The 24,730-nt window shown below is 38.7% G+C and overlaps 1 protein-coding gene across 9 annotated transcripts in view; it reads right to left on the reverse strand.

Moving 5' to 3' along the window:
* enah (ENAH actin regulator) overlaps nt 1-24,730 on the reverse strand; it is a 121,653-nt gene that overhangs the window by 16,901 nt on the left and 80,022 nt on the right. For all 9 annotated transcript variants that reach the window (XM_065256110.2, XM_065256109.2, XM_065256112.2 and 6 more), the window contains 2 exons: nt 18,574-18,646; nt 749-1,098 (listed from right to left, as the gene is read on the reverse strand). In XM_065256110.2, coding sequence (XP_065112182.2) covers nt 749-1,098; nt 18,574-18,646 — 423 coding nt within the window. The remainder of the gene's footprint in view (nt 1-748; nt 1,099-18,573; nt 18,647-24,730) is intronic.

Raw genomic sequence — 24,730 nt, forward strand, 5'->3', positions numbered from 1 at the left:
GTCCTTTAAAGTAATGTAACAGGTTAGACATCAGCGAAACAATCTAACATCACTTTAACTCTGTCTATCATCACCTAAACCCTCAACATGTGATACCCTGAAGTTTTGGCAGGTTACCCATAATCCTCGTTGGTTGCGCGTTTCACAGTGTGATGGAAATGTGATTTGTGTGCCACACTCCCTAAGTTTGTCATGTCTCAATCTGTCGATTCACACTTTTTCACATGCCAACAGATGGACACATTAGGAAAAGATGCTCTGCTGGTATATTAAGATGAAAGGAGGCAGTGGTCCCTTCCTTCACATGAAGGATAGCTTTATACACAACTACATGATTACTACTATTGATTTTAACAATAACTATCGATTTTAATTTAACAACTTAATAGTATAGACAAAATAGTATAGTATAGATTATTAATATATTATACACTGTCAAAAATGGTACCTGGCTGTCACTGGGGCGGTACGGCACCCTTTCAAAAAGTACACCATTGTACATACTAGACTACCTAAAAATACTGCCCCATTGACAGCTAGGGACATTAAGCACCCAAATAAATTATTTTAATAGACACCAAAAGCACCTAACAGGCATTTCCATGCTAGGCTTAGTCTAAAACAAAAGAAAAGCAACATGTTAGTTAGTGTTAAAACCATAATCAGTTGTTATCGCCAGCCCGTCCTGTCTGCATCTTTACTACGGATCCTTAAAAAAAAAGAGGCTGAAAAACATAAAAATGCTTACCAGCGTTGGAGATGCGTCTCCCTCTTTCCCAGTCCATCTGCTCTCTGTCCAGCTGCTCCTGCTTTTCTCTCTCAGCACGCTCTCTCTCCATCATCTCGCGCTCGGCGCGCTCTCGTTCGAGGCGTTCTTGCCGTTCCCGCTCCAGCTGCTCCTGACGTTCCCGCTCCAGACGTTCCTGCTCAGCTCGTTCCCTCTCCAGCCGCTCCCTCTCCTGACGCTCCCGTTCCTGGCGTTCTCTCTCGATGCGTTCCCGCTCCAGCATCTCTCTCTCCAGACGTTCCCGCTCCTGACGCTCGCGCTCAAGACGTTCCCGCTCCTGCTCCTTCTGACGCTGGAGCTCTTGCAGCTGTCTAAGTGGACACAGAGGAGAAGTTATGGATTGCACCATATGGGACATCTTAAAACACTGTCTAACCTGGAGGCAGGTGAGTATGTAAGTGAGTAAGTGAGGTGTTGTTAAACAACAGGGTTAGTTTATAATCACTTTTTAGGGTGTCTATTCCCTTGACTGCATCATGGAAAAAAAAATTCATGACGTTGTTAAATATGTAAAACTTTTGGTACTGAATAATTACAGGGAGCATCCCATTGAAGTATGCACCTCGAGAGCAATAGGGACGGCTCATGGATTGCTACAGGGTTTAAACCAGTATGCTTCAAATGACATCTCCAGCTTAACAACTAGAATAGACATTTCTATCAGTGTCAGTTCAAAAATTTTACACAAATTATGGGATGTTATATTTTCTAGCAAAAGTGTGTGAATTTATAGATATCATGTAATCACACGTTTATACATTTCAGCCATTACTGGAAATTAAAATCTTAACATTTTGTGTTAAGAAATATTTATTACAAATACAAAGAAATAATACAAACAAATATTTAATAAAGACTTCATTAAAAAAAACATTTAACACAAATTGTTGCTTGTATTCTTGGGCTCAGTGGGTAGAGCAAAAGAAATGTATAGACTGAAGATTCTTCAAGGCACTTAAAGGATTAGTCAATTTTCTTAAAAAAAATCCAGATAATTTACTCACCACCATGTCATCCAAAATGTTGATGTCTTTCTTTGTTCAGTCGAGAAGAAATTATGTTTTTTGAGGAAAACATTCCAGGATTTTTCTAATTTTAATGGACTTTAATGGACCCCAATACTTAACAGTTTTAATGCAGTTTAAAATTGCAGTTTCAAAGGACTCTAAATGATCTCAAACGAGGCATAAGGGTCTTATCTAGCGAAACGATTGTCATTTTTGGCACAAAAAAAAAATATATGCACTTTTGAACCACAACTTCTCGGTCCTGTAAACCGCCAGCGCAATCTCACTTAATACGTCATCATGTCAAGAGGTCACGGATGACGTATCGAAACTACGCCACAGTGTTTACAAGTGTGGAGAAAGAGGACCGTTCCGACATTGTTGTATGTGGAATGATACTAATTAATGTCTTTGTGTCAGTTTATTGTTTAAAATGGTCCGCAAATGTGCGTTTCATATTTGTAACACGTGACCTTTTGACGTCATTATGCAATTACGTGAGGTCGCGCTGGCTCGTCATACAAGTTGTGTATTAAAAAGTGCATATTTTTTATTTTTCTTGCCAAAAATGACAATCGTTTCGCTAGATAAGACGGTAATGCCTCGTTTGGGATCATTTAGAGTCCTTTGAAACTGCAATTTTAAACTGCATTAAAACTGTTAAGTATTGGGGTCCATTAAAATCCATTAAAATGAAAAAAATCCTGGAATTTTTTTCCTCAAAAAACATAATTTCTTCTCGACTGAACAAAGAAAGACTTTTAAGATACAAAGCATTTGTCAAAGAAATAAATGCAAATGTTTTGTGATGGGGCCAGTAAATATATAGACAAAGCAAATATAAATGTTTGTCGTTCATTAATACAAAACTAACTTCTTATTCAGGTATTACTAATACATTACTGATGATAACCGATCACTATAATGCCGAGAGTGCAGTACATCGTGTCATCCTCAAGATGGCAGTATCCTCAAATGGGTCAACATAAGGTGTAAAAAGTGCCAACTTCAGCATCCAGCCCTGCCTCATGTGCAGATGTTCTGCTAAGTAAGGGTTTATAAAAGATTTGCTTGCCAATCCTCTGGTGTTTAATCACTCATCCACCACATTATTATGCCCAGATTTACACTCTAATTAAATTAAAGAGCCAAAAACATTTACAGTGAAGACTTTCAATGAAACAAAATAGGGAGTTGTCTCACGGGTGCTAAAGGAGGACACAAGGAGAACAAACCTGGACGGAGATGATTCATGAATCAATTTAAATACACATAGCCTAATAAACAAGAACATGGTGTGGTATCCTTCATGGGTGTGTAGCACAAATCCGCTAAGATTTTCCCATATTCAAACTTTATAAGATTAGTTAAAAAAACAAATCAGACACATCTAACTGTCCTTTTTGGGGTTTGCACTAAGATAATCTAATTCGGCTAGTTGTGACCCTCTGGTGAATAACTTCCCACACTTCTTCTTGGGTGTATATGATGTCATTTATTGGGACCCTGCCAGGCACACCTCCCATGCATTACGATAAAAAAAACACCATGAGAAACATCATCTCAGGTGTGGTGCCATCATGCCTCCACAAGTTCGAGGAAGAGAACAAAATAGATCCACACCTGAATGTTTAAAAAAGACCCTTAAGAAAAATGAGTTATCAGGACAAAGGCACGAACGGATGCAGTCACACCTGCTAAGACAGACAGTGACTCTAACTGTGAATGATACAAGTCATTCAAATTATACAGTATCTAGGATATGTCTAGGACAGGATATTCACAAATAAATACAAATGGGTGGTTTCCCACACAGGGCTTAAACGTAGTCCCAGACTAAAAAACATGCTTAAGCAGTCATAACCGAAAATAGCTTGCACTTACACATCTTAATATATCATTGTTTTGTCTCAAACTGCGCACAAGTATTGTTTTTGTAAGGTATGTTTGAAAAAACTACTTAAATGCGGGGTGCATGATTTAAAGGGGCCATGTCACTTGACTTTTTTTTAAGATGTCTAATAAATCTTTGGTGTCCCCAGAGCACACATATAAAGTTTAAGCTCAAAATACCATATAGATAATTTATTATAGCATGTTAAAATTGCAACTTTGTAGGTGTGTGCAAAAATGTGCCGTTTTGGGTGTGTCCTCTAAAATGCAAATGAGCGGATAAAGTGCAAACACTGATCACAATGATGGTGGTTTGTTGCAATTGAAACTCAATTGTGCTGTGAATTATTTTTTCTCCCTTTCTCTTTTTCTCTGCACTAAATTGCAGTGCCGTGTTTGGATAGTGCAGATTAAGGGGTGGTATTTTTATAATAAGAGCTCCTTATGACATCATAAGGAGAGCCAAATTTCAATGACCTATTTTTTACATGCTTGCAGAGAATGGTTTACCAAAACTAAGTTACTGGGTTGATCTTTTCACATTTTCTAGGTTGATAGAAGCACTGGGGACCCAATTATAGCACTTAAACATGGAAAAAGTCAGATTTTCATGCCATGGCCACTTTAAAAAAAAAACACTTTGGAAAAGAGAGTCAGGCCAACTACCAAAACACATTTGTAGCCAATCAGCAGTAAGGGGCATGTCTACTAACCAACATCGTTGCCTGGGTTGCGTATTTGTGGGACGGGTCTATCAAAAGAAGGTCCAGATTCTATTGGGGTAGGGGCGTGTTTGTTAAGGTGATTTTAAATATCAACATTGGCTTTCAGAGATCATGCACCCTGCCTTTAAATGTCCTAATATAGCTTAGCTCTAGTCCTTGCATAATCGTTCCTTGTGAATTAAACCCATAAACTTTTGAGCTGCAAACGCAATCCTGTTCCAACTACGCTACGGTAAAACTTTGATACTGTGAGAATCCACAAGGGCCATAGTATCATACCGGTCCTCCTAAAAGGAACTTCCACGTGCTTGGTCTACTGCCCGAATTTTGCATGTTTGCTTAATTTAGTCGTCCTGTATACCTTGTTTCCCAGTGGATGTATAGTGAACCGCTCCATTATGAAATCCTGTTGAGGCGTGGATTGCTGAAAGCATGTCCCACTTCCTCCAAATCCCTACTGAGCCCGAGACATGCTCAGAGATGTAATTAAAGAGCAGAGGAAAGCTTGTTCACGACCGCATTAATACACTACCCCCATAGACCACGACAGCCACATCGGAGCCAGTTGTAAGTCGGGTACTAACAGGCTCCCTATAGAGGCGCTGGCAGAACATTAAAAAGGCATGATGTAAAAATGGACATTTGAGGCCTATGTTTAATTTAAGACACTGGTTGGGGTGGGTGATCTCGAAACATGGGTCAGATGCAGTTAACGGTGCATGATGCAACAGCAATGCAATCCCACCGGCCTTTGAGGTGTGAGGTGAAGAGGTCGCCGTAATATCAAGGGCTTCTTGTTTTCGCAGCAGTTACAGGTTACGAAAATAAACACGAAATAAATGCTTTAAACCAAACGGGCCTCAAGGAAAAAAACTTATGGGATCGAGTGTGTTCGCTCCTTTTTTAAATAGGAGGGACACCCGGATTGCAGTTCACAGCATTTCTGTTGAGCACTTTATGAGGCATACACATTCCCTGGCATACGAGATCATAACATTCTGAAATAACGAGCACTTAAAATTAGAAACTATGGAAGGGGCCAAAATATGGGGCTGTGGGGTTCACCAACGTGGCTGGTACACTTAAGGCATAGCTTGGCTTTTTATTGACTTAAAACATTTTTTCCTATGCATCACCCTTTTTAGATCATCATCTTCTGAGAATCATGTACCCTGGTTCTTCAACATTCCTGTGCTATTATGTAATAAACCCTTTCTTATTGTTTGAACATAGACAGAAATGGTGGGCCCTCAAAGGTACGGTGCATTTTTTTGGTTCCACTGCAGTGAATGTGGCATCATTGGGATTAATTTCATGTTTTGGGGAAGTCTTAAGCACTTCTACTAGGTACCTAGGTAGCATAAGCCCTTTTTACTAGAGATTACGGAAAATACATTGAAAACGCGTTAGATTTTTGGTTTATTTACACTGTCAATGATTTTATGGAATCTATGTGTGCATTCTTATTCTATGTGTGAATGTTACGGCAATGTTACTAGGATCTCTTAATGGAAGCTATCCTAGAACATCCTAAAGGCGTTTGTGTTCACACAGAAGTCTCTATACCAATTTTACAGAAATTTTCTGATCAAAGGCTCCGTTTACACCTGCGTGTTAATGGTTAACAAGTGAACGTGAGAAACGCATGACCGTTCACACCTGGTGTTTTAATCAGTCTTTTTTGTCCACTTTCGACCGCCTCTGTCCTGATAACTTTGAGGCTGTTTACACTTGGCATTAACATGCGTTTTCGTCGATCGGATCATAAGTGGATGACGTTAATGCCAGGTGTAAACGGTGTTCAAAACGTTTTGAGCTCATCCACTTTTGACCACTTTCAACCACATCCAGAGGTAGTCGAAACCACTTTCGATTGGATCGCTTTGGAGTTGCGGAACACATGTGGTTGAATGTGTTCGAACAGCCACACGCGACCGCCTTCTCTCTGCCCTTTTATCTAATCTGAGGTATTAAGCACAAGTTTTACGTCTTTTTTTGACTTCTGGCGTGAACATACGGTGAAAAGCGCTATTTTTAGCCTTTCATTGATAAATCTAAAGCGGCTGATCTCCGTAGTTTCGTTTTGAAAGCGTGTGAAAGTTGCGCGATCCTATTTCATCAATTGCGCTGAAAATTCAGAGAAAGCTCTAACATATAAACGTACAAAACACTGTGCAGCATGTATACTTGCTAAACAAGCAGTGGACTCCGACATAATATTAGTTTGCGTCCATATAAACTCATAATTACTCCCGCTTGGGTTTGAATGACAGCAGAGAGACTCACCCACCGTCTCACAGACCACCCCCTCACAGTATTCAGGACAGATGCGGTCGAAAGTGGACAAAAGAGACGGATTTAAATACCAGGTGTAAACGTAATGTGTCGCTCTCGTCCACTTGTGATCTGATTGTTGAAAACACATCTTAATACCAAGTGTAAACAGCCCCTCTGTCATTATGGGGCTGTTTACACTTTGTATTAAGATGTGTTATCATCGATCGGATCACAAGTTGACGAGAGAGACACATTCTCTTCATACACCTGGTATCCAAATCCGTCTCTTTTGTCCACTTTCGATCACTTCTGTCCTGAATACTTTGAGGGGATGGTCTGTGGAGACTGTGGGCGAGTCTCTCTGCTGTCATTTAAACACGAGCGGGAGTTTAAAGATAGCGCTGTATGTTGTGTGTTCACGCTAGAAGTTAGAAAAGACGTAAAACATTGTATGGCTGTTCAAATAACATTCAACCACTTGTGATCCAATCGATGAAAACACATCTTAATACCAAATGTAAAGGCATCTAAAAAACGTGCAGGAGAAATGTTGAAGCTAATATTATGTCAGAGTATCAATGCGTTGTTGTGTTTTTGGTGAAAATGCTACACATAGTTTTATAAGTGTATATGTAAGATCTTTCTCTTATATTTTAGAGCAATTGATAAAAATAAGTTCGCACAACTTTCACACGCTCGGAAAACTAAACTAAAATGAAAAAGGCGAAGAGCATCTGCTTTAGTTTTATTGATAATAGTCTAAAGACCGCACCGAACACTGGGTTTGCGCTATAAGTCAGCACCAATGGATAAACCTTATGCTCTTTACATCACACATTAGATCAATAGGTGGTCTTTTGTGGCTGTTCGAACACACGTGACCACATGAGCATCTACACCACAAAAGCAATTCGGCCGAATGCGTTTTCGATAGGGATGTGCAAAAATATTGATACAGCTAACTATCGTGATACATTTTTCCACAATAGTATATATATATTTCAATTTCTACTATTGATATTTTAAAAACCTAACAAATCCCATTTATCGCTGCTATAGTTGTCGCTGTTCCGTTATCTGTCATATATGACCATTCGGCCAATGTCTCAGAAGTTAGCGGGAATGAGAAAATGGCAAAACAAATTTAAAACGCCTGCAGCTTTCAAAGCCGACGTGTGGAAGCACTTTGGCTTAAAAAAATCAGCTCTTTTTTTACATAAAAAAAAAAATATTGCAATGTATTGCAACATGCAACGCATTGTATCGTATTGTGATACATTGCATCATGGTCATTGCATTGTGATATTTATCGTATCGGCCCTTGCAAATACCCAGCCCTAGTTTTGGATAAACTCAAAATGTTGTACACCACATTTAAACCTTATTTGTTGTCTTTCACTTGTGATGCGTTCCACGCATCTTAATACAGCCCTAAAAACGAGACACACTGGAGACCCGAGATAGACTTTGGACACTGAAATGTAGAAAACGATGACGTAGAGACCAAATTTGCTTACTTTTGTGCACAAACATCCCCACCTTTCTGTATGGATTGAAGGCTTAAAAAAGGCAAACATGCAGCACATCCATTTATTGGCGTCTTCTTTCCTTACATCAGTTACCAAGGCAACAGTAGCTAAGTGAATGTAGGCGGCTTTCAGCCTGATTCAGAACATCTTCCAACAACTTACTACAACACTTTCTAAAGCCTGTAGGACTTCATTGAATTTAAAAAGGGTGAAGGTAAAAACATGTTTGTAAAAATACTATGTTAGACGTGAAAAAATTAAGCTGTACGAAATTTTAAGTAGTGTGCAAGCATCACATATTACTTTTGCTCATTTGTTCATAGGTATTAAACACTCATATACGCTACGCATTAAACTTTTGTGTGTAACTCACCTTGTGACGTTTGTTTACCACATTGCATACTATTACATTCTCAAAGCCATCAAAATACCTTTTTCATATTGTTAATGAAAAAGAGCCAAATAGGATTCGACTTAGAAGGGACCTGATCATATGTGACCCTGTTTGTGAAAACCCAGATAAAGTCATTTACTGTTTTCTGCATAAAATCATTAGGGCTGCATAACGATTAATCATGATTAATCGTTTGCAGAATAAAAGTTTTTGTTTACATCATATGTGTGTGTGTACTGTGTATAATAATTATGTATAAATAAATATACACACATGCATGTATAATTTTAAGAAAAAAATATTTATAGATTAAATATTTATTTATAATATAAATTATTTATAAATATAAAAATGTATTTACACATGTAAATACGCCTTAAATATCTACATGTATGTGTATTTATTTATGCATGAGTATTATACACAGTACACACACATATATGATGTAAACAAAAACTTTTATTCTGCAAACGGTTAATCGTGATTAATCATTATGCAGCCCTAAAAATCATGCTACATAATGATGGTGAAAATAAAACCTTATTTCTTTATCAAGTATATTGTATGAAACATTTTGAATATAAGAATATCAGAGTTTAAAAATTCATCCAAAAGATCACAACATGAATATTGGGGAAAATAAAAAAAAATTAGAAAAAGGCCATTATCGATCAAAACAGTTTTGGTTAAAGCTAACCAATATGGTGTCTTTCAAAAGGAACAGTAAACTGTACAATATAATCATATACTGTCATCTTAAGAATACATAAAAGTCCAAATTTGTACCCCAGCTATCACTGGGGCTGTACCCTCTCAAAAAGTACAGCTTTGCACCTAAAGAGTTCATATTAGCACCTCAAAAGGTACATGTTGGTACCAAAGACTGAATATTAGTACTTCAAAGAGAAATATCACTCTCTCAAAGATACATATTAGTACCACATGACAAGTATATCTGTACAAATATTATGAATTTATCTAACAGTGTGAAGCAAACAAAGTATGACTAAATGAAAGTCTTTGCATGTTAGGTGAACTTAAAAAGCCTCAATCAAAATGTTAACTTAGTTAGGCCCAGCTCAATGGTGTACTTAAACACAGACTTGTTCGATCAGAGAGAAAAAAAATGATATCCAAATGTACTACATGACAAATACACAGGATGTGGGCTTGTATTTCTGTGGGAACAGAATTAACATTAAGAAATGACAGACATCTGGATATGGATGCTGAATGATCTGAGTGCATTATTGTACTGATGTGTAAAGAAGTGGCAACGAATATAACAATCAGCAATAAATTATGTCAAGAAAATCCTTTGGAAACCATAATCTGGTTTGTCCTGGCGTCGAAGAGATAACCAAACATTTATTTCTCATTGCCTAATATCCCACAAAATCATTTTTGAGGTCTTTCGAACATGTTCTATCATTTCCATCAGTTTCAAGTTTCCAGAAGTGCTCGAACCACTAATTCAAAACATGTGTGCACTAAAATGCACCAAAATTAAGACAGAAACAATACAATTTAGAAAAAAGTTAAACCCAAAATTGCTTCAGGAGAAGAAACACATTCTTGGTCTTTAATTTCAAACATAATGGTTCTTTCATCCAAACACACAAAAATGGACACTGACACATACTAAAGGAATTCAGATGTGAAACCACTGGTGGGTAGAAACAAGATCAGAACGAGAGACGAGTCCACTTAAAGTTTCCATATTAAGTGTCAAATTTCACTTTTCTGTCTGTGTATCTTAATGGTATCCAACAAGACAATGCCATATTTGAGTGATATTTAAATATTTGCATACTAGATGCTATAAGTTTAGGCAATATAGCAAAAATATATTTTTTCTTTAGCCATAGACATTATTTGTTATAGATCTTAATTTTTGGTACCTTATAAAAAGTCAAGCGCGAGTGATTTACATGTTAAGTCAATTCAAAGATGTGATAGACAATGAGACTGCATGAATAACGCTTTAGGCATTCAAACCCGCCTAACGAGAGTTGAAAAATCGAAATTTGAAAGGATAATCCACATGCGAATGCCGCAAATTTCAGGCGCGCCTGCCGCAAATTTCACGCGCGCCTGCCGCAAATTTCACGCGCACACGCGACACAAATTCCATATGCAAATGACACAATTTCATGCACAAATGATGCGAGGTAACTCAAATGTACAAGAGTCTAATTACGCGCAATTTATTCACTTCATTCGCGTCTGGTGTATACGCACAATTAGTCTAATGCTATGTACACACCAAAAGCTAAAGCAAAAATTTGCACAAGAAGGTTATATACATAGTCAATGCAAACACAAACAGATGCGAATTCGCACTGCGTGACACAGATTACACAAATTGGGCGTCATGATTACAGCAAAATGAAGAGTAATTCGCATGATGCATTGTCGTGCAAGCCAATCAGCGAAGAGTGCCCGGTTGTATAAGAAAATTTAGGAAAGCATTGTTTTCATTTGCGCGAGTGACGCGAAAAACAAATAACCCCGCAAGTAAACTAGAGCGAGTAGTGCGACACACATATTAACTACTTTTGTGACGCGAATTTGCACTGGACAGCGCAGATTACGCAAATTGGGTGATGTGATTACAGCAAAATGAAAAGTAATTCGCATGATGCATTGTCATGCAAGCCAATCAGCGAAGAACACCCAGTTGTATAAGAAAATGTAGGAAAGCATTGTTTTCATTTGCGCGAGTGACGCGAAAAACAAATAACCCCGCAAGTAAACTAGAGCGAGTAGTGCGATACACATATTCACTACTTTTGTGACGCGAATTTGCACTGGAAAGCGCAGATTACGCAAATTGGGTGATGTGATTACAGCAAAATGAAAAGTAATTCGCATGATGCATTGTCATGCAAGCCAATCAGCGAAGAACACCCAGTTGTATAAGAAAATGTAGGAAAGCATTGTTTTCATTTGCGCGAGTGACGCGAAAAACAAATAACCCCGCAAGTAAACTAGAGCGAGTAGTGCGATACACATATTCACTACTTTTGTGACGCGAATTTGCACTGGACAACGCAGATTACGCAAATTGGGTGATGTGATTACAGCAAAATGAAAAGTAATTCGCATGATGCATTGTCATGCAAGCCAATCAGCGAAGAGTGCCTGGTTGTATAAGAAAATGTAGGAAAGCATTGTTTTCATTTGCGCGAGTGACGCGAAAAACAAATAACCCCGCAAGTAAACTAGAGCGAGTAGTGCGACACACATATTCACTACTTTTGTGACGCGAATTTGCACCGGACAACGCAGATTACGCAAATTGGGTAATGTGATTACAGCAAAATGAAAAGTAATTCGCATGATGCATTGTCGTGCAAGACAATCAGCGAAGAGCACCCGGTTGTATAAGAAAATGTAGGAAAGCATTGTTTTCATTTGCGCGAGTGACGCGAAAAACAAATAACCCCGCAAGTAAACTAGAGCGAGTAGTGCGATACACATATTCACTTTTTTGGTTTGTACATACATTCCTCTCAGCACCTGTAAATATTTGAGTATGTGACCTTTAATTTACTTTTATCTTTAGCATGCCCTGGAATTCATTGACACCATCATGGTCCTTAGGCCCGTCTGACAAAACTACCCAATTCGTCTCCTGACAGCAAGCAGAAGGCCTGTTGGATGTTTATAAATGATTGCGAGCAACCTGCCACTCATTCCTTTCGGCTCCTCTCTATCTCAGCAAGGACTGGTCGACATTGTATCAGGTTTGCATCACGAGATTACATCAGATGCTAAGCATGCACCCAGTTCCATTGACTGCAATTGCTAAATATGGCTGTGGGCCGGCACGCAGCGGTCGGTGGGCGGCAGGAGGCCAGCTCTATTACACGCACTCAAAGACATTCTTTCAGAGAATGTGAGACCTCCGCTTTCTGGATGATCTTTCACAGACAGGGGAATATGTCCTAATAAGGAACATTTCCACTATATATACACACACTATGGCACCTGGCTGGCTGATGATCACAAACTGTTAGAATGTATGAATGACTCTTTTGACGTCCTTAACAGGATAGTATCTTAGAAAACCGACTAGTCGGTGAATTGCTTGAATGACTAGCGGTCTTAAGAAAGACCCGTGTTATTAGGATGAGAGGAACTGAGATATGAGAAAGTCTGACGGTGCAAACTTAGTGTAACAGCTGAGACACAGCAAGCTGTCATAACAAATTGTGCTAATGAAAGAGTGCTAAATATATAACAAAAAGTCATTTTAGAAAGATGGACAGATGAATAGATGGATGGGCTGGATTGATGGGTGGGATAGACAAACAGATGGATAAATAGATGGATAGATTAGACAGACAACAGACAGACAGACAAAAAATAAATAGATTGATAGATGGGATAGGTGAGATAGACAAAATACACAGACAGATGAGATAGACAGACATACAAGATAGATGATATATATGGATAGTTGAGACAGACAGGTAGATGGATAGAAGGGATAGACAGACAACCAGACAGAGATATCTATAAAGATGGATAGAATAGAGAGACAGACAGACAGACATGCAGACACACAGGCAGATAAAATAAATAGATAGAGATAGAAATGTGGGATAGATGAGATGACACAGATATACAGAGAGAAATTTGGATAAATAAATGAGATAGACAGACGGACAGATGGGATAGACGAAATACACAGACAGATGAGATAGACAGACAGACAGATGGTATAGACAGACAGACAGATGGTATAGACAGACAATATATATGGATAGTTGAGACAGATGGTTAGAAGGGATAGACAAACAGCCAGACAGAGATAGATGTAGATGGATAGATAAGATAGACAGACAGACAGACAGACATGCAGACAGGCAGCTATAAAGATGGATAGATAGATAGACAGACAGACGGACGGACGGACGGACGGACGGACAGACAGACAGACAGACAGACAGACAGACAGACAGACAGACAGACAGACAGACAGAAACATAGACAGATGGGACAGATGAGACAGACAGACAAGATAGATGATATATATGGATAGTTGAGAAAGACAGGTAGATGGATAGAAGGTACAGACAGACAGATGGATAGACGGTACAGACAGAAAGACAGACAGACAGACAGACAGACAGAAGGTACAGACAGACAGACAGAGGGTACAGATAGACAGACAGAAGGTACAGACAGACAGACGGTACAGACAGACATATGGTACAGACAGACATATGGTCCAGACAGAAGTTCCAGACAGACATATGGTCCAGACAGAAGTTCCAGACAGACAGACAGACGGTACAGACAGACAGACGGTACAGACGGTACAGACAGACAGAAGGTACAGACAGACAGATATGCAGTCAGGTGGCTATAAAAATGCATAGATAAGATAGACAGACAGATGGGAGACAGACAGATGGGAGACAGACAGACAGACAGACAAGAAAGACAGGTAGATGGATAGAAGGTACAGACAGACAGATGGATAGACGGTACAGACAGACAGACAGAAGGTACAGACAGACAGACAGACAGACAAAAGGTACAGACAGACAGACAGACAGACAAAAGGTACAGACAGACAGTACAGACAGACAGACAGACAGACGGTACAGACAGAAGTTCCAGACAAACAGACGGTACAGACAGACAGACGGTACAGACAGACAGAAGGTACAGACAGACAGAAGGTACAGACAGACAGACAGACAGATATGCAGTCAGGTGGCTATAAAAATGCATAGATAAGATAGACAGACAGACAGACAGGAGACAGACAGACGGGAGACAGACAGACGGAAGACAGACAGATAGATAGACAGACAGACAGACAGACAGAGAGACATAAAAAAGACAGACAGACCAGAAAGACAGGTAGATGGATAGAAGGTACAGACAGACAGATGGATAGACGGTACAGACAGACAGAAGGTACAGACAGACAGACAGAAAGACAGACAGAAGGTACAGACAGACAGTACAGACAGACAGACAGACAGACGGTACAGACAGACAGAAGTTCCAGACAGAAGTTCCAGACAGACAAACGGTACAGACAGACAGACAGACGGTACAGACAGACAGAAGGTACAGACAGACAGATATGCAGTCAGGTGGCTATAAAAATGCATAGATAAGATAGACAGACAGACGGGAGACAGACAGACAGACAGAGAGACATAAAAAAGAAAGACAGACAGACAGATAGATAGACAGATATATAGGTAGATAGATGAGATAGATAGACAAACAAACAGACCGACAAATAAATTAATGGATAGACAGACATGCAGACATAGATGGATGGATGGATGGATAGACAGACAAGCAGACATGGATGGATGGATGGGTGATGAAAACATAGATACATATAGATAAATATATTGGATAGACAGACAGACAGACAGGTGGGACAGATTAGATGGACAGACAGACAGACAAAACAGATGGTTAAATAGGATAGATGAGACAGTCAGACAAATAGATAGATGGAACAGATAGACAGACAGATATAACATTGGACCATCGCGCTTGGGCACGGTTTGGATTAGGTATAACATGAGTGTGCTCATAGACACACAGGCAGATAGAATGAACGAGACAGACAGATAGAAAGATGGGATAGACAAGATGAGACAGATATACAGAGAGAAAAATGGATAAATAAATGAGATAGACAGACCGATGGGATAGACGAAATAGACAGAAAGATCAGAAAGATAGACAGATGGGAGTTACAGACAGATGAGATAGACGGACAGACAGACGAGACAGATGATATATATGGATAGTTGAGACAAGACAGACAGAAAGACAAATAGATGGATGGATGGCATTTGTTGCAACACTCTTGGATAACCAATTGTTGACCAGTGACATTTTGAGGCGGACACTTGCAATTGTGCATTGATATCAATTCATTCTATTCCCACTTGATTTATAACCTACTCAAAATGCAACTTAAACACTCCTCTCCGTCAAATACTTAGTCAGAAAACTCTCTAGCATGTAAGCAACCTTATGTTAAAAATGGGCTCCAATTGAATGTTTCCAGATCAGCTTATCCTGAAACTGGGTCCAAATGTGGGCCTCTGTGGCTTGTGTTGAAACGGCACTTAACATTACCGAATGATTTGTGACAAAGGCAATTTTTTAACGCATAAATTCATGAGCCTCTGTGCCCTTTACTACAAGTGGAATACGAAACGCAGTCAAACTGTGAGTCACTTGAAGTAAAAGCTATTTTGAATATCACTTTTGGAGAAACGTTCAGAGTTACTACTTGCTGGCAACAGGAGAAATTTTGACGAATGATTGTAAAAAATTTTAATGCAATCACGATACAAAGGTTTTTATGCTTCAAAAAGAATAGTAATAGCTTTCTGAGGAAAAATAATATATAACTAATTTATTTTTCAATGAACTATCCCTTTAAGGGACAGCCCCTGCTATCACCGCCCTTAAAAACCTGTTAATGCCAGTTAGCATAAATCTCCAGTGATTTAGGAGCTATCTGAAATCAAGTCCTCTTCTGAGATGCTTTACTATCCTGTGGAGCTCATCTATAAAACTGCTGCACCCTGCCATCCAAACAATGTTTGTTATGCAGGATGTACAACGCAGACCAGAGCCGGAAAATAGGAGACAATGTTTAGCTAAATTTTTGCCTACACTCTAAAAAAAATAGTGCTAAATAGTACCAAAAGCTCTTAAATATAGGGGAACCATTTTTAGGGCTACAAAGCACCTATATAGCAGTTCTGTAGAATCATAAGTGGTACTAAAGTATGACTATTGCACCAATATGGTTCCACATTGCACAATATGGTGCTACATAGGTTCTACATACTGTAGGCGATGTTTAGCACAAAAAATGGTTCCCATATAATTACGAGCCAGTGAACCACTTTTAGTGCCATTTAGCACCAAGAGCCAATTCGGTAAATCATACATAAACATATGAAATACTTTTTATAAAAATGTTTCTTTTGTATCTTGTATATATGTCTCTCTTTCTTTAATCTCTCTGTGTACTGCTTTAAACTAACTGGCTGTTGTGACTGAAACTTTCCATTACTGGCACTTCCTGCTTTTATCGCCTTTATTAGACTAATCGTTTGTTGTATTCCTCAACTCCAAGTCGTTTTGGATAAAAGCCTATGCTTAATGAATCTAATGTATGAAATTTAAATGTATCTCTCTCACTTCAATAAGTATTATCCTCCTAACAACACATCAACAGTGTTGTATCTAATAGCGTTACTAAAGCCAAAAAAGTTTTTGGAAGGAAAACCTTCAAACTTTCAAGCAAGCTGTAATTTTCATCATATATTCTACTCAAGTAGCACTAACCTTGACTGCTGCTTCCTTTGGGAACTGACTGCAGAAAAGCTTTTCATTAACAAGACCTGCCTGAGTAACAACCTCCTTTGAAGTCCAAAGAAATCCTTATAAAAACATGTTGATGAAAAAGTGAATTCAGTGCTTAAAAGTTGGAAATTAAGTGAACTTGTAGTCCAACAGACATTAGCATACCAATGCAGCACAATCTGTGCTCCTAGCACAGCTTGGAGAGCACCTCAAGCGACTCTGAAAAGTCAAAGAATCGTCAGTGTTTATCGGTTGATGATTGGTTCTTTAACTTGAAGGCTCGACTTCCGTCGCCAGAGCAGCCATATTGAGTGTTGCATTGTCACCTGTTCATAGTAATAGCAGTGCCCACTCTTGTTATATCCAATATCTTTGGAATAACCCAGTCCAAACTTGCATCAGCGGTAAAACCATTGCTGCAGTGTCAGATACTCAAACAAACAGAGGAACATCTGGATAGCAAGTTTGTGCAAATTTCGCTGAAATATCAGCATACAATGACCAGCTTATAGTTGTCTCTGCCCGTTAAACTGAGATGAAAGAAATCGTTTTTACCTTAAGTTACAAAAAGGTATTGATAGGGATGGGCACTCGATTGCTTGAGTACTCGAACGTGGCATCGATGATAGATCACGAAAACGATGATTATGTGGGCTTATTTTTTTTTTTTGTGGTTATTTGGATGTCAGGGTGCGTGTTTGACCTTGTGTTGAGCTACGCAGACTGGCGTATGACATCAGTAATGCATGAACGTTAACATGCATGATTCAAAAACAAACAGATAAAGTCCATGCATATGCGCCGCTGCAACCCGCCACTCCGCGCAATTATGTGAAGCCTAAACACACTTCACATCACTAAGGCACTATGGTTTAAAATTATGCCGTGATTTTGGGATTCACTTCGGTAGGATGAAAACACAGTCAGTCAGATGCAAAATGTACAGCGCCATCACAAGTTCCCTCATTTCATCTCATATTTAAACATCAAATGTCAAGAGATACCAAGAGTGATACGAGCATATCTTGACTGAGAACAGGTGAGAGGACGACACAGCTAATTGTTAAAATGATAGCAAAAGCTGGTTAATGTTATGAAGCTTGAGCTTTGGCTGGACGTGTTTCAAAGCGCGCTGTTATTGTGCACATCCACAGCGGGATTTAAACTTTCTCTCCAGTAAATAACTTAGTTTAAGTCTTGCATTTTGTGCAGATGGATGCATGTTGTATATAAGGCTTAATATTATGTAGAGTGTGTCATAAGGAAAGCGCATCAGTTTGTGTTTATTAACCCTTTAGTTTCATTTCATCACGCAGCTTTTCCTGTTAGTGGTTTCTGTTAAAAAAACATTTATTTCATTGATAATCTAGTATGTGTTCATTTTTCTGTCATAGTTTCTTCCAAAATTAAGTTTTTTTTTGAGTGCTTTTAATAAAAATATTTTCATTTTCACAATGACGTATACGCCCCCCATTTGATTGCCCCGCCCCCAGTTAATCGAGTACTCGTTCTTCAGGCCTATGTATTAATCGAAATGAAAAAAAGACAAATGCATATCCTTAGTATTGGAAACATTGTCATTTACCTTCTCTGCATTTCCAGTTCTTCTGGTGTTGGGCCATTCTGCACCTGAGGGGTCTGTCTTGGCATCGGGGGGCCTGTGGAAGGAGAATAAACATGAAATAAACATTTAAATTGATCATGAAATCGTATAAATAATGTTTATTGCACTGGACTGGCACCAAAACAGAAAGAAAAAGCAGATCGTAGAGACAGTAACACTGGGCGATGGTTGTAAGACACATGGAAAGGACAGCTAGAGTTAATAAAGACATTATACTGTATACCAGTGGTTCTCAAACGTTTTAGGTGTGCTGCCCCCCTTGTGTATTGCGCATACCCCACCCAGTGGTTCTCAAACGTTTTAGGTGTGCTGCCCCCCTTGTGTATTGTGCATACCCCCCAAAAGACAATTTATGACATATAACATTCTAAAACTTAAAATATCTAAAAAATGTTATTTATTTTTTGATGCGCAAAAAAGTCTTGAAAATAGACTTATTTTCAAATAAGAAAATAAGTCTAGTTTTCAGACAAAAAATATACAATTTAATTGAATTTGTGCTTAAAACAACCAAAAAATCTGTCAATGGATTAATGACAGTGAATGAATTAAGTGTTTAAGAAAAAAATGTTTTTTACCCCATTGACAGATTTTTTTTTTACTTGTTTTAAGCACAAACTCCCCTAAATTGTATATTTTTTGCTCATTAAATTGTATATTTTTTGTATATTTAGGTCATTTTGCTCATCAAGAAAATGCATCTTACTTAAATGTTTTTAAATATTTGTACAGAAACAAAACAAAAATACTATGTAAGAAAGAAAACTGGGGCCCCACTGGCAATATCTCACGACCCCCAGTTTGAGAACCACTGCTGTATACCAGACGACTGGAAATTATAATTTCTGAAATGAACCATCAGCAGTGTTCAGGTCACTAAGGGGGTTTTCACACATGTTGGAGCGCACCAGATAACATTGTATCATTTTTCACTAAGTGCGTTTCGTGTTCACATATGTTGTTTTTACCATTGTCGAAAGGCCACACCATACACAATTGACAACTCTCAGCGCTGTTATTGGTCTCTTACAGCTCTGACCCCTATGACCACCCCCCCAGGTGTTTCCATGACAACCAGCCTGACACGAAGAGTGAAGCTAGCAAGATATGGATATAAATGTCACTATTTTTGTGTGTGGAGGACAGCTGTGCATTTATGAAATCATCAGCTCAAACCTCTAGGAGACAGCGAATCTCTGCAACCAATCAAGATTGCTCTGTTTGTTATTAACCCACAATATAACACCCGGTTCATGTCACGACAAAGGCCCAGTGGCTCAAACATGTCGAGAACTTCCTGTATTTGATTCGGCCCGAGATCGAGCAGCGTTCACACAATGGGTTTTACCAGAGTTTGGCAACAGTCCCTCCGAGACCACCTATTTCAAGCGGTCTCGCAGTGGGCATTTAGTGCGCACCAGTGTGCAGCTGTTGTGTTCACACCAACCCAAACAAACCTTATTCAGACCGAAAGCTCATTTGGGCCTACCTAAACAGTGCTAGTGTGAAAACACCCTAAGAGTGCATGCACACCAAAGCATTTACGCCCGCGGCCAGAGCATGTATTCAATTGTTTCCAAGCTCTGCGTTTTTCAAAAAAGCTAACAGCTAGCGGTTTTCCCGCACTCACCGCTGAGCGCCGACAGTTGAAAAATATTCAACTTTGGGTGAAAAGCTCCGCTCGTCAATGTCAGTTCTCACACGGCCGTCCAATTACAGTGGAGAAGGGGCGGGACATTACCACAGCAACCACCCGGCCCACAGCTGAGGTATCACATCTACCAAAGCGCTCAGCTGAAAAACAGCTGACATTCGGCGTCCTCCAGGCATTTTCAGCCGCGTTTAAAAGTTTGGTGTGCAAGCCCCCTAAGAGTAATAAACAGCAAGGCATCTGGCTGATGGCCATAAGTTGGAAATTGAGTCGGAAGACTGACATATTATATGATGTTACCATCTTTCCAACATCTTTATTTACAAGTCTGTGTAAGAAACACATTTTAACATCCAAGGTCATTCAACTCACTAGCTTAACCTGTCATTGGGAAAACAGTAAAGGGTCTGAATCTGAATTTGTCAAGAACAGATTTCAAGCATTGAGAAAAACAAGTCTGCAGCATAAATGCTTGGCACAAACACAAAACAAATCTCCGACGTGATATGCTCGCCTAATGGATCAATGCAGCATTGTGCAGGTGAGAGAGGTCTGTTTACGGAGTCTTGAGGTGAAGTCTTCTCTGTAGCTCATTACAGGACTCCATATGCCCTTTGACTTTTAATGTTTACTTGCTTCACACAGCAGGGCATAGCACAAGAGGACTTTCATGCATACATCTGTTTACAAAAAAGTTTTCTTGTAGAAGCTTAAAGAAGGCAAGTTGTTTTCCCGACTTGACATGAAATGCACACAAAGTAACAAATCAAAATAACAAAACGTTATACAGATGGCTTGCAAAAAAATTAATTGGATTTAACTAGCCCGACAAAGAATTTCACCTGCAGCATAAAACTCATTGAAAAAAATATTACATTATCCATCTGGACAAGGCAAAAAGTAATCAACTCATGTGTCAAATTTAATCTTACATTCTGTAAAGTTGTGTGACCGTTCCGAAAAACCAAATATTTATGCTGGTACATTTTGACAGGTGGGCATTAACAAATGAGTACCATCTACTCCAGTAACTGACAAGAGAAGGATGACATGAACTTCATTGCTTCACTCCCATTGATAGTCGCTCCAAAAATTCACTCATCATTTGCATGAAGTTAAACTTTTAGGTTTCTTGTGTCGCTGGACACGTCCATCTGTTCACCAATGGTCACTTTTGCTTGTCTCGCTAAAATTTGCCAAGCTTCTATTGAAATGAGATTGCGTCGCTCTGCTATTGCTAGTCGCTGACGGTCTGAATGGGGTGTAAGGCCCTACCCAAACATATATGGGTATTTTCAAAACCGTAACGTCTTTTATGGGCTATGGCTGTTTGTCCACTCGCAAACGCAGTGTCAGGTGAATGAAATCAAACTTTTGAAAACTCCTCCTAGGGAAAAGATTTATAGAAACTCTGGTTGCAGACTTTTTCGTGTAGCCTTTGTCGTTAGTTTTTGGCCAGTGACGTGCTGAGGGGAACCTCTGCAATGGTTTTTGATTGGCCAACATGGCTTTACGATTAGGGATATATCTCCATCTGTTGTTTGGCATGCTATTGACAGCGCTTCATACCGGGTTTTTGCGTGTTCGTGCGGATGCAAAGATTATTTTTTGTCGAGGGAAGGTAAAACTTTATAAAAATACGTGGATGTATGGACTAGGCCTTAATTGCGTCCAAAAATGGTCCTTAGCTTTTTAAAACAAATACACAACTACATTATGCTTAAAGGAAAACACCACCATTTTTGAATATTTTCCTATGTTCTTACCTCAGCATAGACGAAATTAGCACTTTTGTCTATAGCATTTTTCACAATTTTACATTGTAGCAAAGCAGCTTTACTGTAGATACAGAGTAGTACATGCAAATATATGAAAAAAATTAAAGGAAAACACCACCGTTCTTCAATATTTTACTATGTTCTTACCTCAACTTAGACAAATTAATACATACCTATCTTTATTCAATGCGTGCACTTAATCTTTGTACAGCGCGTTGTAAATGCGTTAGCATTTAGCCTAGCCCCATTCATTCCTTAGGATCCAAACAGGGATGAATTTAGAAGCCACCAAACACTTCCATGTTTTCCCTATTTAAAGACTGTTACATGAGTGGTTACATGAGTAAGTATGGTGGCACAAAATAAAACGTGGCGATTTTTTTAAGCAAATAAAAAATGAGAACTATATTGTATGGCGGAAGAGCACTTCGACCTCGGGCGCAGTAATATTAAGAGAAGTTTGAGCAAGAGAGGGAGTAGTCAGGGGTGATGATGTTACTGCGTTAATTCGTCTAAGCTGAGGTAAGAACATAGTAAAATATTGAAAAACGGTGGTGTTTTCCTTTAAACTATGTAAATGGCTTTGCTTTATAAGATGACCAGGAACCCGCAATTCTCTTCCTTCCCCAAAACAGAAACAAGCATTACTCCCATAATCTGGTGAGGTAATCTAATATATCTTAATTTCGACCGCAGAATTTAGCCTCTAAGGATACTTATTATTCAAATATTAACTTTATTAGTTATTATTGCTGCTTTTTAGAGATTCAAATGCAATGAATGCAATATAAACAGGCACATATACATAGCTTATTTAACTCAGCCAGCTAAATAGCACTTTAAAAGTGGCGCTGGTCCAAAAGCACTCAGTGTGAGCTTTTATATGGACTCATCTCCCATTAGGCTCGTTTACTGATGCAGCCTAGAGACATATTCTAGAAATGTGTGGGAATAAGATGTATACAAAAAACTAAACAAATAAAATATAAGTATATAAAATAAAAAATATATAAAAGATATTACTGGTCTGGTTATCAAATGTCTCTAACCAGCTCTTACATAAAAAACAATCAACATATTTTCTTCAAACCATCTAAATACAAAACTTAAATATCTAAAATACAAAAAAAAAAAAACATCAGACAAGTTATAAAACACTGAATCTATAGATCACCAAACCCCAGTACATCACACGCCAAATTTATCAATGGTTATTTGTTTTATAACAATGAGCAATATAGTTTTTCAGCATTTATTATCTGTGTTAATGTTGGTTAATGACAATGCACTTGTTTATGTTATTACATTGTGCATTAACTAATGTTTTATTTAAGCATAAGTAAATGCTGAAATGAACATGAACTAATATTAATAAATGTTGTTTTCTACACCGTTAGTTCATATTAGCTTACTAATGTTAACAAATACAACCTTGGTGTTACCGGATCAGTTATAGGTATAGGCTAACAAAAAAATCTTAATTAAATGCACAGCCCAGGTCAGCTGACCGTACAAAGAGTTTCAGAATCTCAAGCACCTACATGAGAGCAGAGAGCCGCCGAGTCTCCTCTGACAGCAGATGTACTGTAGTAGTCCATCCTGATTTTTGGGTGCACTGCTAACAAGTGCACTAGAGTCACTCAGATCAGTGCCCAAACTGCCATCGATGACTCCATGAGATCGCAGAGAGAGCAGCATGTTGTTCTGGCTATTCTGAAGCGAAAACTGCTGTGATAGAATAAGACCTGACCAATGAGCGGTTAGATGTTAGACGCCCGGCACGTTCACTAAGCAGGATGTGGTCCACTTATTGCATTTTCCGGCTCTGATCAATTATTCATGCCTGGATGGGCGAAGGGTAAATCGGTCAATGTTACGATCAAGTCACGAGGATTACGATCGGGTGGGTGGGGAAAAACAAGGATGCACTGGTATAGGAGGTTTAACCCATTCATTACGACAAATGTAATAATTTAGATAAATAAGCAGACACAGGCTAAGAAAACCAATGAAATGGATAATGCAATCCTAGACAAGGATGCACAATAAAATACCTGAATAAAAGTACCAAGGTGGGGAAAAACTATAAGATAGACAAAAATAAATACATAGTGATAAAGACTGTCTTTTATAAACATCATTGTGCATCCCTTATGTTAGAGCACAATGTGACAGATAAAAGCGCTATTACCGGATATTTACTTTTATTAAAATGAAACAAACACTTTCCACTGGATGGATTATTAAAAATGTCTCAGGAAGACTCTCTGAGCACTGAAAGCACAGACGTGAAAGGCATGCAGAGCTCCTCTCAAAAGCTACAAGATCAGGAGATGGGCTTGAAATCAAGTTAGAGGATGATGTCACTGGCAGCTAATAGCTATGGATAGACCAGACAGATTTAAAATTGCCAAGCCTGCAGAAGATTCATCTTACTGACCTCGGTGTGGTTCTGACGGTTGCAGGGCGCATAACCATAACACCACCATGAATCTTGGTTGCTTATTTCTAAATAAATATAATTATTAAATGTTATAATATTTTGGACAGTGTGTGTTTTGGATGAATGAGGCTTTAATGTGCAGGATTATTTAGAGACATCAGGATTTATAATAATTTTGAAATAAAAATATTAAGTAAAATTGCATTATATAAGCTTCTGCATTTTTATTAGTCAGGAGTTTCTGAT

Source organism: Paramisgurnus dabryanus, chromosome 12 (assembly GCF_030506205.2).
Source record: "Paramisgurnus dabryanus chromosome 12, PD_genome_1.1, whole genome shotgun sequence".
In the NCBI taxonomy this organism is placed as follows: Eukaryota; Metazoa; Chordata; class Actinopteri; order Cypriniformes; family Cobitidae; genus Paramisgurnus; species Paramisgurnus dabryanus.